Source organism: Trifolium pratense, linkage group LG2 (assembly GCF_020283565.1).
Source record: "Trifolium pratense cultivar HEN17-A07 linkage group LG2, ARS_RC_1.1, whole genome shotgun sequence".
NCBI classification, from domain to species: domain Eukaryota; kingdom Viridiplantae; phylum Streptophyta; class Magnoliopsida; order Fabales; family Fabaceae; genus Trifolium; species Trifolium pratense.
Window position 1 is genome coordinate 49,199,434 of NC_060060.1, and position 15,031 is coordinate 49,214,464.

A 15,031-nucleotide genomic window follows, 5' to 3' on the forward strand; every position below is an offset into this window, starting at 1 on the left:
AGAATCATAAGAACATATTGTACTTCTATTTTATAGGTTAAGCTTATGTACGGTTGAGCCAATCATTCCTAACAAAAGCTTGAGTTACTCTACAAGTGCAAAATGATTTGTGTGTGATGCTATTTGTACCCAAAAATAAAATAAAGGTTAAATAAGTCATTGGGTTTGGTCTAGTGGTGAGGGGTTTGGGTAGACACAACTTGTGTCTCATATAAGTTGTGTCTAAAAGTATGGCGCCAGAAACAACTTATCTTGTGTCTAACGGGAATTCATAATTGTCAAAAAAAAAACAAAAAACAGGAATTCAAAACAGTCAATCCACAAATAATTATCCGGGAAAAACTTACCTTAGATTGAGAGAAAGTAAAATTCATTCATACTTCGACGGTCAGTGTCATTTAAGATTACAAGATTCTGAAAAGTGAGAAACAATATACAGATAGACAACCCAAAATGGATACGAAATTGGCATTAGAAGCCATGCCCCATATAACTGACGACGTACATTTCACACCTAATATAAGAAAGTCAAAATGGAGAGGCCTTTTAATCTAATACCGTCTGAAAGTAAGATTCAATCGGCCAGGTTTACGCATATTAGTTTCTTCAAACAACCGGAGAGGTGCAGTGTCTTTCTTAATAGCAGCAACACCATGAAAGACTTTTCTAGACTTCCCACCAAATATCAAAACATCCCCAGATTCCAAAAGAACTTTCTTTGCCTTGTCAACATCGTTTACATCACCATACAAAAACTCTGCGGTGTCTCCAATAGAGAATGACACCACCGGCAATCCGTCACGAATACTCTGTTCACTTTCATCCTTATCCTGCAAGAAAGCAAACTCAATCGGTCATTCAAGATTAAAAATACGGAATGTGAATGCGGTATTGTGGCTCGCATATTACAGAAAATAGTAGTTTGTTCAAATTCTGCTAGCTACAATGTTGTTCTGCCATTGTAGCCGCTACTATTTGACAATATTTTGTATTGTAGTAAATAGCATATCACGGAGCAAGCAATTTATTCGAATTCTGATATGCTATAGTATTACAGCCCTGCTATAAGTGCTATTTGACAAAAGTGTGTGAATGTAGTAATAGACTTGCCTGGTGAAGACCAAGCCGTCCATTTTCTGCGTAAAAATTGACAATACAAATGTCAGGAGAGATTGAGGGAAACGGTTTGGATTTAGATGGTTCAGTGACAGAATCTGAATCATTGATTGCAGACTGAACCAATTTCAGAAATTCATCGGGAATTTTCGGCGGAACAGAATCATCGCACGGTCGATGATCTCCATATTTACTTGTCTGAGGATCCCAATTTTTACCAAGACACATCATTTTCAAATGCAACTTAGTTCCACCCTCATAACCAGGTTGGTAAAATCCTCCTTGGCCTAACCCTAGTTCCCTACAAGCTTTCACTATCTTAATTTGATCGTCTAATGAAATGTAACCCTTCAAAAGAACCATCCCAGGTCTTAATTCAGTTCCTTTGCCGCTTTGTTGTTTCATTTCCTTCCTTTTTTCTCTGTTTTTTGCAAACAAAGATGGCTTCAATGTAACAAGATTTCCAGCTTGTTTGGGATTTCCAACTTGTTTGGGGGTGCAAATATCAAAAGGCTTCATTTTAGTTTCAACCTCCTCTTCACCATCATTTTTCTTCAGAGATTGTTTGTTTCCATCAACATCAACCTAATCACAATAGCACCCATTAATTAATTAATTAATAAAAGAATCATCACATAGAAAATACAATAACAAGAAGGGATAAAAGAAAATCTTTTGACATAGGATAAATATAACTTATGACTATAAAACTATAACTTTTTAATTCCTAAAAAAGAAAAAACTTATGAATTTTTAAGTTTAGTCCTTAATTCCTTATTAACTTTCCCATTTAACAAGGTTACTTGACAGAGATTAGTCACCGCTAAAAAGTCTCGTTTTCAGTCCTATGTATTAGAATTTGTGAGGCCTATACTCAACCACAAAAGCTAGCTTGAGAGTTGAGGTTTGCACTACACTTATAAAGGTTATCTTTACCATATCTCTAGCCAATGTGGGACTTCTAACACTATGAAATCAAAATAGGACACAAAAAACTTATTCACATTCATTTCCCTAAACCATCTAATTCATGCTAAACCATGGTGAACAATCCCTAACAAACAAAAAAAATGACTTTTTAGGTTTAGTGCTTATTCATTTTTTTTGTTTAAAAAGGTTCACGACCAAGATTAATCACGGCTATCCACGGATATTAATCAATGCTAAATAATGGTGAAAACTTCATACACAAAAACGAAAATCATGCAAAAAAGAGTACTTTAAAATTTTAATCCTGCATTCAGTTCTATAAAATCAAAATACGGACACAGATTCAACAAATTTTTTGTAAGACTAAAATTCAACCCTAATGAGAAAATAAAAAAACCCTAATTTGAATTTGTGATAACAATATGATAATGAAATTGAAAATTACCAGCGGGGAAATCGGTGTTTTTGGAGAAGCTGGATCATGAGCAAGATTGGAGCGTTGCGATTGCGAAACTAAATTGTTCATGGCGTTGTCGCTGCAACTACACCGATGCTAGTTACTTACTACCAATGGGTATCAAAGTATGAATGAATGCGCAGTTTGTATTTCAAACTGTCTTTTGGGTTACTTTCCTCTATTGAATGAACTCAATATTCAATGCGTCTCGGGAATATGTTATATACGAAAAATAATTGTTTGGAATTTGGATAGGTATTTTTTTTTTTTTTAAAGTAATTTAGTGGATAAATTTTTGGCTTAGTAAAATGAAAAATAAGTCGAATGAAAGTTGATTTCATCTTAATTTACATTTTAATTTAAATTAAATCTTTAGGATAGATGAATTGTCTACCAATTTATCTTTAGGACATGTCTACACTGTTTGCTTCTATTGGTCTAGTCTAATTTTTTGTCTGTCGAGGTACTTCAAGCTACATCAAAAAGCATGAGCGATAAGCTTATAGACTCGCGTCCATTTGTTGCAACTAGTATGTCAGCCATGTTTTACTTAATCTTAAGGTGCACAATGGTGTGACGACCTTTAGCTCTTCTAAAGGTGGGTCTTCCTATGATGCAATTGTAGGTCAAACTGCAATCCACATCTCGATTGCAATTAGGAGCTTTACTGACCCCCATGGTTTGGTTATGTTATTATTAAAGCCAGGGAGGTTGCAACCGCTATATGGGAGGAAGCTGTGTCTTTGCAGTTGCAATTTGTGGAAGAGACTCGTGAATATTATGTTGCAAGAACAACCTTGGTCTACCAGCACTCTCTGAACTTCGTGGTTGGCGATGACGACCCTTTGTGATACTAATGTTTCTCATCCCTTTGTGATACTGGAAACGACGATTTTGAGCTTTGGTCCACTTAGGTGACTCCATTTTCACTCGCATCACATTCAAGCATGGATGTTGGATCTTTCCTTCGTTGGGTGAGGAACTGAACAATTCCGGGCCGCTTCTCCAGGTAGAGGAAGCATCAGAAACGTCATGACAACACCTTTAAAGATGCCAATTCATGGCGACACCAATGAAACTCTACAATCCCACCAAATAATCTATTTTATGGAAACATCCGTCTTGAAATTTTGGTTGGATTTTTTCATCATATTTTGACGGTGGATGATATTTGATGAGTCACTTTATACGATGAATTTATGCACTTAATACTTGGATTATTTCCAACTAATATGGTGATCATTTCCTTCATTGAGTCATTTTAGTTAGATTTTGAATTATTGAGTCAAGCACACTATGTGATATATTTTGTGGATTTCATGTTATTTTGATGTGCAAAGTTTAGTTTAGTGACCTCTAATGTCATGATTGTCCTACAAGAGCATAAATGCAAAGGCTTGCCTGCCTCATATGACGAACAAAGTCATAACACCTGAGTTCGTACAATTGAGAAATGTGGGCAGTCATAATGCAATCAAAGTGTGAGCTGGCGAAACTTGATAAGATCAAATAGTACAATCAAAGGCATGACAACTGGCGTCTGGATAAAATCAAGAGGCATATAGAGAAATGACAAGATAGGTGTTACATCACATGTGCAATTATACTATCCTAGGATCAAACAAAAGAATATACATTATTCCCTAGAGTATTCTTGGTTGATTGAATTGTGCAAGAAAAATAATAATAACGAGGAGAGTTTGAAATGAGAACTTCTAGCTCTGAACAATGAAACTCTAATAATTATGATTATTTAACAAAATAGACCGAGCCCAATCCTTTGGCTCATCGGTCAGGTTTATCAAATATAGAACCCTAATTTCTTAGGCGGAACTGATATTAGCAAAAGCTTGAATGCACGTTAAATCCTAAATCATACAAATTAACCTTATATCCCTATGGCAATTGTGATTGACAAATAGTTAATTTAGTTCCAGATATAAACCCTAAGATTAATAGTGATTTATTTCCTAAAATCAATTTGAAAATGATCAAGAAATAAAAAAAAAATCATTAAACAGAAAATTAACTAAATAATAATTAGTCTTCATCATTTCTTAAAAAAAAAAATCAATTAGTCTTCATTGAATCAACTATAATACATATTTTATTTCTAAAATATCATTTTCTTAAACAAAGAAAAAACATTGAGAAAACTTCTTTTTAAAAATATATTGTTTAATGAATTACTAGTATAATTTAACATAAGTGAAATATAATTCACTTTGAGTATGCTAAAAATAGTAATTACTTGTTAATGTTAATTTTAGTAAATTATTTCTTTACTATTACTTTTTACTATGTAATAGTGGACTGGATCAGAATTGGAAGTTGATTTACCAAGACGCAGAAGCGAAATCAATCTCTCTCTTTCTCTCTCTCTCGTTTCAGCTATAACTTGTTAATGGATTCATGAAATCTTCAATGGCTTCAGAAAAGATTTTATGGATTTTTGCATTTTCTGCTGTAATTGTTCATCTTCATCTCTGTAAAGTTCCATCAGTACTAGCTGGTGACATAGTTCATGATGATTCAACTCCTAAGAAGCCTGGTTGCGAGAATCAGTTTGTTCTGGTAATACTCTTCACAAAGTTTGCTTCTTTTTCTCTTTTCATTTCTGGGTTTTGTTTCTTTTTCTTTGCTAGCTAGCTAGTTTAAAACATGCTCATATGAGACTTCAGAATCTTAGTGTTGTTCAATTATATATGCATTTGATTTTAGATCAATGTTTAGTTTAATTAGTTACTTCTTAATCAATATGTTTAATTTCAATTAGTGTTTGATTTTAAGGTGAAAACTGTAGGAATTGATTTTTCATAAAATTTGAGATGTTAGGTTATTTTTGACAAAATTTGACTTTAACATTCAATTTCGGTTAGCATTGATAAAGGAGTAGTTATTGCTTTACATTAAAAAAAATTCACCAAGTCATCAAAGTTTTCAAACTTACTAAGACTAGTAATAACATTCAATCATAATAAGTGCTTAAGATTTAATTAATTTAACCAAATCTGAGTTCATTCAAGATCAGTCCCCGTTGGCATAGCTTAGTTGGTAGGGACATTGCATGTAATATGCATGAACTGAGATTCGAATCCGGGTACACACACTTATACTTATTCATCTTTAAAAATGTGGATTTCTAGCCACTAAGTAGGCTACTTGACAAAAAAAAAAGTTCATTCAATTTCAAAATAACATTTATAGAAAGCCCTCCAAAGATGATACACTGACTTGGAGATTATTTATGGAAAATTTTACTTACTATTATTGTTGTTATTATTATTATTATTATTATTATTATTATTTATTATCATAATCATCCTCATCAACAGGTCAAAGTGCAAACTTGGGTCAACGGTGTAGAAGATGCTGAGTTTGTTGGTGTCGGTGCTAGGTTTGGAAGAACGATTGTATCTAAAGAGAAAAATGCTAGGCATACACGTCTTATTCTTTCAGATCCTCGAGATTGTTGCAGTCCTCCAAAGAATAAGGTTCTTTCTTTCTTCATTTATGAGTGTTATGTTGTGGTTTACTTTGATTCAATCACAAGATGTGGTAGAGTACTTAATTTTACTAGTGCAACTGTTAGATTGTTGGAGATGTCATCATGGTGGATCGAGGCAACTGCACATTCACAAAAAAGGCCAATTCTGCACAAAATGCTAATGCTTCAGCTATCCTCATCATAAATAACCAGAAAGGTAAAAAAAAAAGTTTTGAACAAACCCTATTTTTGTCACCAACCCTGACAACGTTTGTACATGTTGTCACATTTGAACCTGTACTTCAGAAACACAAATAGAATTACTTGATCTATTTTCTATGTGTTACGGTAATCCATGGTGAAGGACTAATGCAACCGATGGAAACATTGATTGATGACTATCGTGATCAATAAAAGCATTGATTGAACTTTCATTTGTGTTTCTTTCGTATATGTTTGGATTGGCGGTAGGTTTGGTGAAATCACGGTGGCACACGTTGACTCCGCCAAAGTCATCACCAATTCAAACATGCACTTGATAGGGACTAATATAACTATGCATGCCAATGAAAACTAGATTTAATCTTTTCTCTTTTGGCTCTTTTTTGGGGGTGGAGAGGGTTATTTTTTTTATTGTGAGAGATATCTAATACCGACTTGTTTATTTATTTATTTTTTTCATATCAAATTTTGTTTTTGTTGTTCACAGAGCTTTACAAGATGGTTTGTGATCCTGATGAAACTGATTTAAACATACACATACCTGCTGTTATGCTCCCACAAGACGCAGGCACAAGGCTGGAAACAATGCTGATGAGTACTTCATCTGGTGCGTTTCCTTCATAATCTATTGTCTCATTGGCATAATGTATTATCTATTTAATATATTTAGTTAAGAGATTGACACTACATCTTTCCAACTATCTGAATAACTTTTCCTTTTTGCAGTGTCGGTACAGCTATACTCACCACGTCGACCAGCTGTCGACGTAGCAGAAGTGTTTCTTTGGTTGATGGCGGTTCTTACCATATTGTGTGCGTCATATTGGTCGGCATGGAGGGCCCGAGAAGCAGCCGTTGAACAAGATAAGTTATTAAAGGTCAGTTTCTATAATTCTTATCGCATTTCCTTAATCGCTTTTGTTCCCTTAAAATTTTGTTGATCCTAGTACTAACTGTCATCTTGATTTATAGGATGCTTCCGATGATATCCCAAACATTAAAGATGAGGGCGTTAGTGGAATTGTAAATATGAATGCAAAAGCTGCAGTTCTTTTTGTTCTTGTTGCTTCATGCTTCTTGTTTATGCTTTACAAATTGATGTCGTCATGGTTCATCGAGCTTTTGGTTGTTCTCTTCTGTATTGGTGGAATAGAGGTATTGACGACCCTTACATTAGTCTAAAATTTTAAATGGATACATCTATTACCTTGCCAAATAAAATTCTGTTTCTTTCTTACCTTTTTCTCATGTCATCTTCTACCAAGCTATGTCTAACCATGTGTTTTCATGAACCTGCAGGGCTTACAAACTTGCTTGGTTGCAGTTTTGTCAAGGTCTGGTATAGATATTACGAATTTTTTGTCTTATCAAGTTATCATTTATTAATTTCGAAACAATTCCTGTTTGATTATTTGAAATGATCAGATTGGATCTTGTAGAGTGATCACATGCATGTGTTATGACAAAATAATAGGAAAACTCCCTTTTCGGGTCACCAGTTTTAAACGTCATAAAAATTATAGGATAAGGGTGCTGTAATACTTAATTTTACTCCTAAAAATCACATCTAAAGGCAATTAATCTCTTGTTTCCTTAAATTTTAGAGTGTAGTTTTTAAACCTGAAAGATTGGGAATGATATGCTCTAGAATATTCGAGTTTACATGCATGCATCCTTTTATGTCGTTTTAAATGGAAGTTGTTTATGTCATCCATGGTGTTAGGTTTATTCCATATGCAGAAGAAACTGATTTTGTTCTCCTTGCAGGTGGTTCAAGAATGCTAGCGAATCATACATTAAATTACCTTTCATAGGAGCTGTCTCGTATCTGACTTTGGCCGTTACTCCATTCTGTATTACATTTGCCGTTTTTTGGGCAGTTTATCGTGACAAATCATTTGCCTGGATTGGTCAAGATATACTTGTAAGGATAAATTGTTTCTTTATTCATTTTAACTTTTCAAAGAGGTAGAGGGTTATAGTTGCACTTTTTATATTAAATTATGACGTGTCCGGGCATCCGTTTTTCCTGAATGTACTATTTCTTAATATTTCTTTTGACAATTGTACTGGGGAGGGATGATAAATTTTAATCAACACATCATATGTTATATTCTTTCCATTTAATAGTATTAGGATATAGAATAAAGGGAAATTAGTGTAGTTAAGAGTTGTTAGACCAGTTAGTTGATTGATTAGTAAGAAAGTATTTGTATAAATAGGAGAGTACAAGAATGAAGGTCATTATTTACTATTGTAAACATTGTGATTAGAGAGTACTGACTCTATTGTGAAGGGGAAACCTGTCGAGGAGAGATTTCTCTCCTATTCTCTTTTATCTTTTCTCAACCTTCCAATAAAATTGTTCATTCTTTTCAATTCAATTCTTGGGTTCCTAACAAATGATCATTTCTTTTATGTTGATGATTCTAACAGGGAATTGCATTGATAATTACAGTTCTGCAGATTGTACATGTGCCTAATCTCAAGGTATTTATTTCAAACATGTTATGATTGCTGAGTCCTGTTATTTTGTTTTTTTAAAAAGGTTCTGTTACTTTTCAGTAGTAACCAGTGTATGAAGCATTTTGATATGCATTTACTGTTTTGACATTTAATTTTACACATCTCTTACTTCTTCAAAAAAAATTTACACATCTCTTGTACGGAATAACTGAACTTGTGAAATGTTCAACTTGTATGTCGCATTGCTTCTACTTTTTGCTCCTGTTTGTTTCAGGAAATACTCACATCTATAATATGGCATGTTAGAGTCTGTTGCTTGATATTAGATATTCCATTATGAAAAATTAAGATACGCATGTTATGTTTTGATTATTTTACAAAACAGGTTGGTACAGTTCTTCTCAGTTGTTCCCTCCTTTATGACTTATTTTGGGTGTTTGTCTCGAAGAGGTTTTTCAACGAAAGCGTGATGATTGTGGTTAGTATTACACTTCATTCTATATCACGACAATCATTAACATCCTATGTAATTACTAATTTTAATTTTTGTTTACAATACGCACTGTAGGTAGCTCGAGGCGATAGAAGTGGAGAAGATGGTATTCCAATGTTACTAAAGTTTCCGCGCCTTTATGATCCATGGGGTGGTTACAGTATTATAGGTTTTGGAGACATCCTTCTACCAGGAATGCTGGTGGCATTCTCACTCAGGTTTTATCTCTATCTTTTTCCTGTTTGTCCCTTGCATGACTTAATTATGTCTCCTTAGACTCGATATTAAATTTTTGTAACAATTGTGGCCAAATTTTATGGTTTGGAAATTTTCTTTTAGAATTATAACCTGATAGGAATTGAGTTCTTAAAACAACATTTTTACAGTCCTTCTAGTAAAGATCTATTTGGATTGATTTGGTTGAGTTTATCTACTTACATAAACATTTGTGAGACTATTTGAGAGAGTTTAGGAAACAACTTATGACGTTTTCATTAGCTATTTTTCGTTTATTTCCATACGCTCTACCGAATATATGAAATGCGTTCATAGTTTATATGAAATTAATTTGCCCTTATTTTATTTCTTGTTATGGAAATCAAATCGTTTATACAAAAGCACTTATATGATAAGCACTTATGCTTATAGCGCTTAATTTGTTTATCCAATTATGGCCTAAATGGATTTTTGTAATTCACCCTTCTATAAACTAATGGATGAGCCAAGATATATACCACAATATTTTTTCCTAATAAATTGTCAGTTTTTATGAAAAAAGCTTTTCTGATCAGCGGTACACTATTGCAGGTATGATTGGCTGGCAAAGAAGAGCCTTGTAAGTGGATACTTTTTGTGGGCAATGTTTGCCTATGGCTTTGGTGAGAATCAACTTTTTGACTCAATAGTTGTGTTTTTTCAAACAATGTCATAACCAAAAAATTAGGATGCATTTTTTGTTGACTTAGATGTTGCATGGTTGTTCATTGACTCGACTTTTTCCTAATTTTGGTAGGTCTTTTGATCACGTACGTGGCGCTAAACTTGATGGATGGGCACGGACAACCAGCACTACTATACATTGTTCCATTTACTCTCGGTAGTTTTTATGAAAAAGATCATTATTTTATAATCATTTTATTTTTTATCAAGGATAAAAATTAAAGCCATTTAGGATTTGCTAAACAGCTTAGTAGTTACAACCTATGTCCTCAAATATAAGACCTGTTGACTAAATCACAAGAATAAAAAATACTCCCTCTGGACCTTTTTATAAGAGATTTCACCTTTCTAGATTCATTGAATAATTAATGTCTCTTATAGAAAGGACCAGAGGGTGTAGTTTATAGTGTTTAGAGAGAGAATTAGTTTATGTTTCATCATAATATTTACAGATCAAGAGGGTCTAATACTTTTAGGGACTAAGGTGGTATATCGATGATAGTTGTGTGCTCACGGTTTTTATGCATCAATGTAGGGACCATTCTGGCATTGGGGCGAAAGCGAGGAGAGCTGAAGATTTTGTGGACAAATGGCGAACCAGAAAGATTCTGCCCACATGTCAGACTCCAACATAGTGAAGAATCAAGTCCCGAATGATATTGTTTTGTAACTTGAAACCTGTTTTAATATATTCTGCGCATGTAAATACATGGCTGATCTTTTGATAATTGGGAACAAAATCAATTTCAAAGGCTTAGCACAAGAGTTGTATGAATTTGTTACCCTTTCATCCAAGTAGGGTCTTACATTTGTAGAAATAGTATAGATTCAATATTAAAGTCTGTTCAGTAAGTTCTACATGATAGAAATCTATAATTACGGTGATATGTGCAGCACTGCAGACTAGTTCAGTCTCAGTAATTACTTTTTTATTAAACTATTTTGCAGAATTAAGTTTTATAAAATGAATTTGGATAACTTTTTGAAATTTATGTCCGACATGTTTGGATATTTATCGAAAGTACTTTTGAACATATAATTACTAAAAATCATGACTTTTATAGTATAGTACAAGTAGATGAAATGAAATACCATAAGGTATTAAAGGAAAAAGAGAAATACTGTAGTTATATAAAAACTAAAATGTACTAGTAACAATTTATTGGTTGTTTTGGTTTGTGTGAAAAATCCAAAAGCTACATGCATTAAGGAACAAATGGAGCAGCAATGGCATGATAAATGTTCCTGCCAAGGGATGTTTAAGCCAGGACTGAAACTGATGCATGTTACATGCATTAAGGAACAAAGGGAGCAGCAATGGCATGATAAATGCTCCTGCCAAGGGCTGTTTAAGCCAGGACTGAAACTGATGCATGTAAATGTGATTACAAGGGAGCTAAATCCTGATTTATGATAAAGTTAATGTGTACGAGAACTTTTTTGCAACATGACAGTGCAACAACAACCACAATAGAAGGAAAGCCAACACACACGTCAGACTACAATGGGTTTGAAAATTATTACTAAATTGACGTTAGTTTTCTAGGGGGTTTCATTAAGGATTGTAGAAAGTTGACTTTTTAGTTTTTAAAATCTTACATCACTACACTTCCAAAACTAAATATATTTACTGCATCCACCATCACAGTTTAAAATCATGGATAGAATAATATTTGCTCTGGCATAAAAAGTCAATGTTTATATTCTTTGATCTTTGTTACAACCTATGCTCGTGTTACATTTCTGTACAAGTTACATCTGCTATTTGTTGGACCTAAGAAACAGATCCCATAACAAAAAAACAATCATCCCTCAGAAATGAAAAGAGACATAAATTCACGTGTGATGATATAATCGAACATTCCAACGGCAATGATCAGAAAGTTTGATCTCTGTTTCAAATAGTGTCTGTGTAATCGGTAATCAAAGATGCTGACAAGAACTATCTCTAAACAATATTATCTAACAGATTCTACCTGCAAAGTTAAATCTTTTATTCCAGCATCGTGTAATAGATGTGAAACCTGAGACTTCACGAATATCTTGTCGGTATCGGTTGACACATGCAGATGCAGTGTCCCTACTATATCAGTGTTTGTGAAGCTCCATGAATGGAACTTTTGAATGCCGTAAACACCCTTTATCTTCAAAATATTGGCCAAGGAATCTTTCAGATCATGCTCATGTGCCCTTGGAACTCTTTGGAGCAAAACTTCGGCTGAGTTTCTGAGTAAAGGTATCACAGAGGATACAATTAAAATTGAAATGAAAATTGAGCAGGCTGGATCAGCAATAAGCCATCCCTTGTACTTGATTAGTAGTGTAGATATAACAACACCAACACTCCCCAATGTGTCTGCAAGAACATGTAAGAATATCCCTTCCATATTGTGATCGATATGGCGGTGACTTTGCTTTTGGTGAACAGGTGAAGCATCATGAGTCCTATGGTGGTCAGCACCATGATGGTGATGACCATCATGGTGCGGATGGTCATGGTGATGATTGTGATCATGACAATCACTGTGGTCATGGTGGCCGGCATGGTGATTATGGTCATGCTGTTGGGCATGGTCATGGTGACCGGTGTTGTGATGATGGTCATGAGTGTGTTCATGGTGGTCATGCTGTTGGGAATGGTCATGGTGACCGGTGTGGTGATGATGATCATGAGCGTGTTCATGGTGGTCATGCTGCCGGGCATCATCGTTGTGACGCTTAAAGCTCTGAATGCTGTGATTATCTACAAGAGAGTCAACTTTCCTCTCATGACCAGAATGGTTGTGATGTCCAAGATCGCCGGAGCATGAACTATCTTGGCAATCACTTGAAATAGAAATGAATTCTTGGTTGCTTTCATGTTTTTCATGATGATGGTGAGAGTGATGATTATGTAACTCCGAGTGCGGATGCGAATGTGAGCATGATCCACCAGACATTCCATGAGCATGATGATGCTCCTCATGAAAAAATATCAAACCAATAACATTGACTACAAGCCCTCCTACAGAAACAACCAACAAACTATTAGTCGAAATCTCTTGAGGATCCAATATCCTCTCAAAGGACTCCACCACTATCAACGCTCCAACAAGAACGAGAAAAACAGCATTAGTATATCCCGATAGAACCTCAAATCTTCCTCGGCCATAGTTATAGTGGTTATTCGCAGGCAAACGAGATATATATGAAGCATACAACCCAATTGCCAAAGCAGCACAATCAAACAACATGTGACACGCATCCGATATTAGCCCAAGACTATTGCTCATAAACCCGGCAACAAACTCTACAACCATATAAGCAGCATTGATCAAAAGAAAAAGTGCAATTTTTCTAGATTTCCTCTCACTTAATATATGCCTAATAGGCTTCATAACCATTTCACTTAAAAACTGCGAAGACTCATTTTCAAACCCAATATCATGAGAATCAAAAGGATCCAAATCTCTAACAGCCACATAGAGCAACAAACCACAAATCAACAAACCCCAAAGTGAAATATTAGGATAATAAAAAAGTTCCAATATTAAGGTACACATAAACATCACCAAAAACTCTCTTTTAGAGTCTTTGAAACTCACCAAATCATCGCCGCCACTAAAACAATTCTCACTCAAGAGCACACCGAAAACAACAGTATTCGCCAAAGGCCAAGCCAAATTCCCAAAAGAAACACTATCTTCACCAGCTTCATAAACAAAATAACTAATCACAGCAGGAACAAAAAGCACAACTGTAGTAAAAAACAGTGTAATCAACCGAACCCGTTTCCGATCCAATTGCTTAAAACTCCCATAATTATCAACAGAAACACATTGTTCATAACAAGCAAGAAATCCAGAAATAAATGGAAGCAACAATTGCCAAACCCTAACACAATTATCCTCATTTCCACCAAAAGGAAAACACTCAATCCTATCCCAACCAAAAGACAACATAAACAACCCTAAAAACAACGAAACAAAACCGCGAATCTCAGACCAGCCATTTCTCCGATTTCTTCGGAAGCAACGAGCTGTCACGGTTCCCATGAATTCTGCAATAATCATCGCGGCAGTACCGCAGTATCGAAGAGCTGAAAACCGTAACAGAAACACAAGAGCTAAAAGAATCGATTTTGAAATCAAAATTCTCTGTTGAGAGTGTGGGATTGAATGAAAATTGAAGAGCGATTGTTGTTTGGATTTAAAAAAAGGATCTTTTGAAGATGAAAATTGAAAGGAAAAGAGGGAAAAAGTGAGGGTAAGGAAAAAGGAAAGAAGGGAAACGAGGAAGGAAAAAGGGAAGAGAGAAAATGAAGGGGAAGAAGAACGAAGGAAAGGGAAAAGGGAATAGAGAGAACGAAGAGAGAAAAGAAGGAGGAAAATGAATGAAATTGATTTGGGATTTGATTTGGAATTGAAAGAGAATGATGAAAGACGGTGTTTGGATTTGGAAGGGGTTGGTGTTGGAGTTAGGGTTAGGGTTGATGATGATGAATATGGGAAAGTGGAATATGGGTTCTGAGTGGTGGTTCGCGGTGGTACAGAGAGGCGGTGCGGTCGATGTTGGTGGTGGTGATGGTGAAAATCGGTCATCGTGGAAAAAAATGAAGAGGAACAGTGATAGTGTTTGATTTCAGCACTTTTTTGAGCTGAATTTTCACATATGAAGAAATGACACGTCAATGAGATGCAAACTTGTGTTTTATTGGTCTAAAACTAAAAGCAACTCATTCAAAGCCACTATATTTGGTCTAGTACTTAGGGGTTTCGGTAGTACCCTCTAGGTCGGGTTCGATCCCCAGCTCATTGTAAACAAAAAAAAGTAACTCATTCATTTTTCAGAATCAGATTCGATGCGGTTGTGACTGTATGTAGTCAGCGACTGTGAATTGTCTGATTAAGATTAGATAGTTTATATTTTAAGTGTTTTTTTA

General features: G+C 34.8%; 3 protein-coding genes across 3 annotated transcripts; 1 reads left to right on the plus strand and 2 right to left on the minus strand.

The window, feature by feature from the left end:
* Nucleotides 1-353: 353 nt before the first annotated feature.
* On the minus strand, nt 354-2,735 carry LOC123911479 (alpha-ketoglutarate-dependent dioxygenase AlkB homolog). Its single transcript, XM_045962901.1, has 3 exons — nt 2,492-2,735; nt 1,111-1,701; nt 354-830 (listed from the first exon to the last, which is right to left on the minus strand). The coding sequence occupies exons 1-3, from the start codon at nt 2,570-2,572 to the stop codon at nt 552-554; spliced, it is 951 nt and encodes a 316-aa protein (XP_045818857.1). The 5' UTR covers nt 2,573-2,735; the 3' UTR covers nt 354-551.
* Nucleotides 2,736-4,697: 1,962 nt separating this feature from the next.
* Nucleotides 4,698-10,962, plus strand: LOC123911478 (signal peptide peptidase-like 2). Its single transcript, XM_045962900.1, has 14 exons — nt 4,698-5,077; nt 5,839-5,997; nt 6,096-6,207; nt 6,700-6,819; nt 6,939-7,090; nt 7,185-7,367; nt 7,512-7,546; nt 7,980-8,136; nt 8,649-8,702; nt 9,064-9,156; nt 9,247-9,389; nt 9,979-10,049; nt 10,184-10,267; nt 10,646-10,962. The coding sequence occupies exons 1-14, from the start codon at nt 4,916-4,918 to the stop codon at nt 10,765-10,767; spliced, it is 1,647 nt and encodes a 548-aa protein (XP_045818856.1). The 5' UTR covers nt 4,698-4,915; the 3' UTR covers nt 10,768-10,962.
* A 1,009-nt stretch (nt 10,963-11,971) lies between these two features.
* LOC123911480 (probable zinc transporter protein DDB_G0291141) lies at nt 11,972-14,808 on the minus strand. Its single transcript, XM_045962902.1, has one exon. The coding sequence runs from the start codon at nt 14,688-14,690 to the stop codon at nt 12,069-12,071; it is 2,622 nt and encodes an 873-aa protein (XP_045818858.1). The 5' UTR covers nt 14,691-14,808; the 3' UTR covers nt 11,972-12,068.
* Nucleotides 14,809-15,031: the final 223 nt, after the last annotated feature.

Excerpts from the sequence above, each read along its gene's own strand:
- LOC123911479 (XM_045962901.1), bottom strand. The coding sequence starts at position 2,572 with ATGAACAATTTAGTTTCGCAATCGCAACGCTCCAATCTTGCTCATGAT. Across the intron at positions 1,702-2,491 it reads AAACACCGATTTCCCCGCTG|GTTGATGTTGATGGAAACAA; the intron begins GTAATTTTCAAT and ends TATTGTGATTAG. Across the intron at positions 831-1,110 it reads GACGGCTTGGTCTTCACCAG|GATAAGGATGAAAGTGAACA; the intron begins GCAAGTCTATTA and ends GCTTTCTTGCAG.
- LOC123911478 (XM_045962900.1), top strand. The coding sequence starts at position 4,916 with ATGAAATCTTCAATGGCTTCAGAAAAGATTTTATGGATTTTTGCATTT. Across the intron at positions 5,078-5,838 it reads GCGAGAATCAGTTTGTTCTG|GTCAAAGTGCAAACTTGGGT; the intron begins GTAATACTCTTC and ends CCTCATCAACAG. Across the intron at positions 9,157-9,246 it reads ACGAAAGCGTGATGATTGTG|GTAGCTCGAGGCGATAGAAG; the intron begins GTTAGTATTACA and ends TACGCACTGTAG.
- LOC123911480 (XM_045962902.1), bottom strand. The coding sequence starts at position 14,690 with ATGACCGATTTTCACCATCACCACCACCAACATCGACCGCACCGCCTC.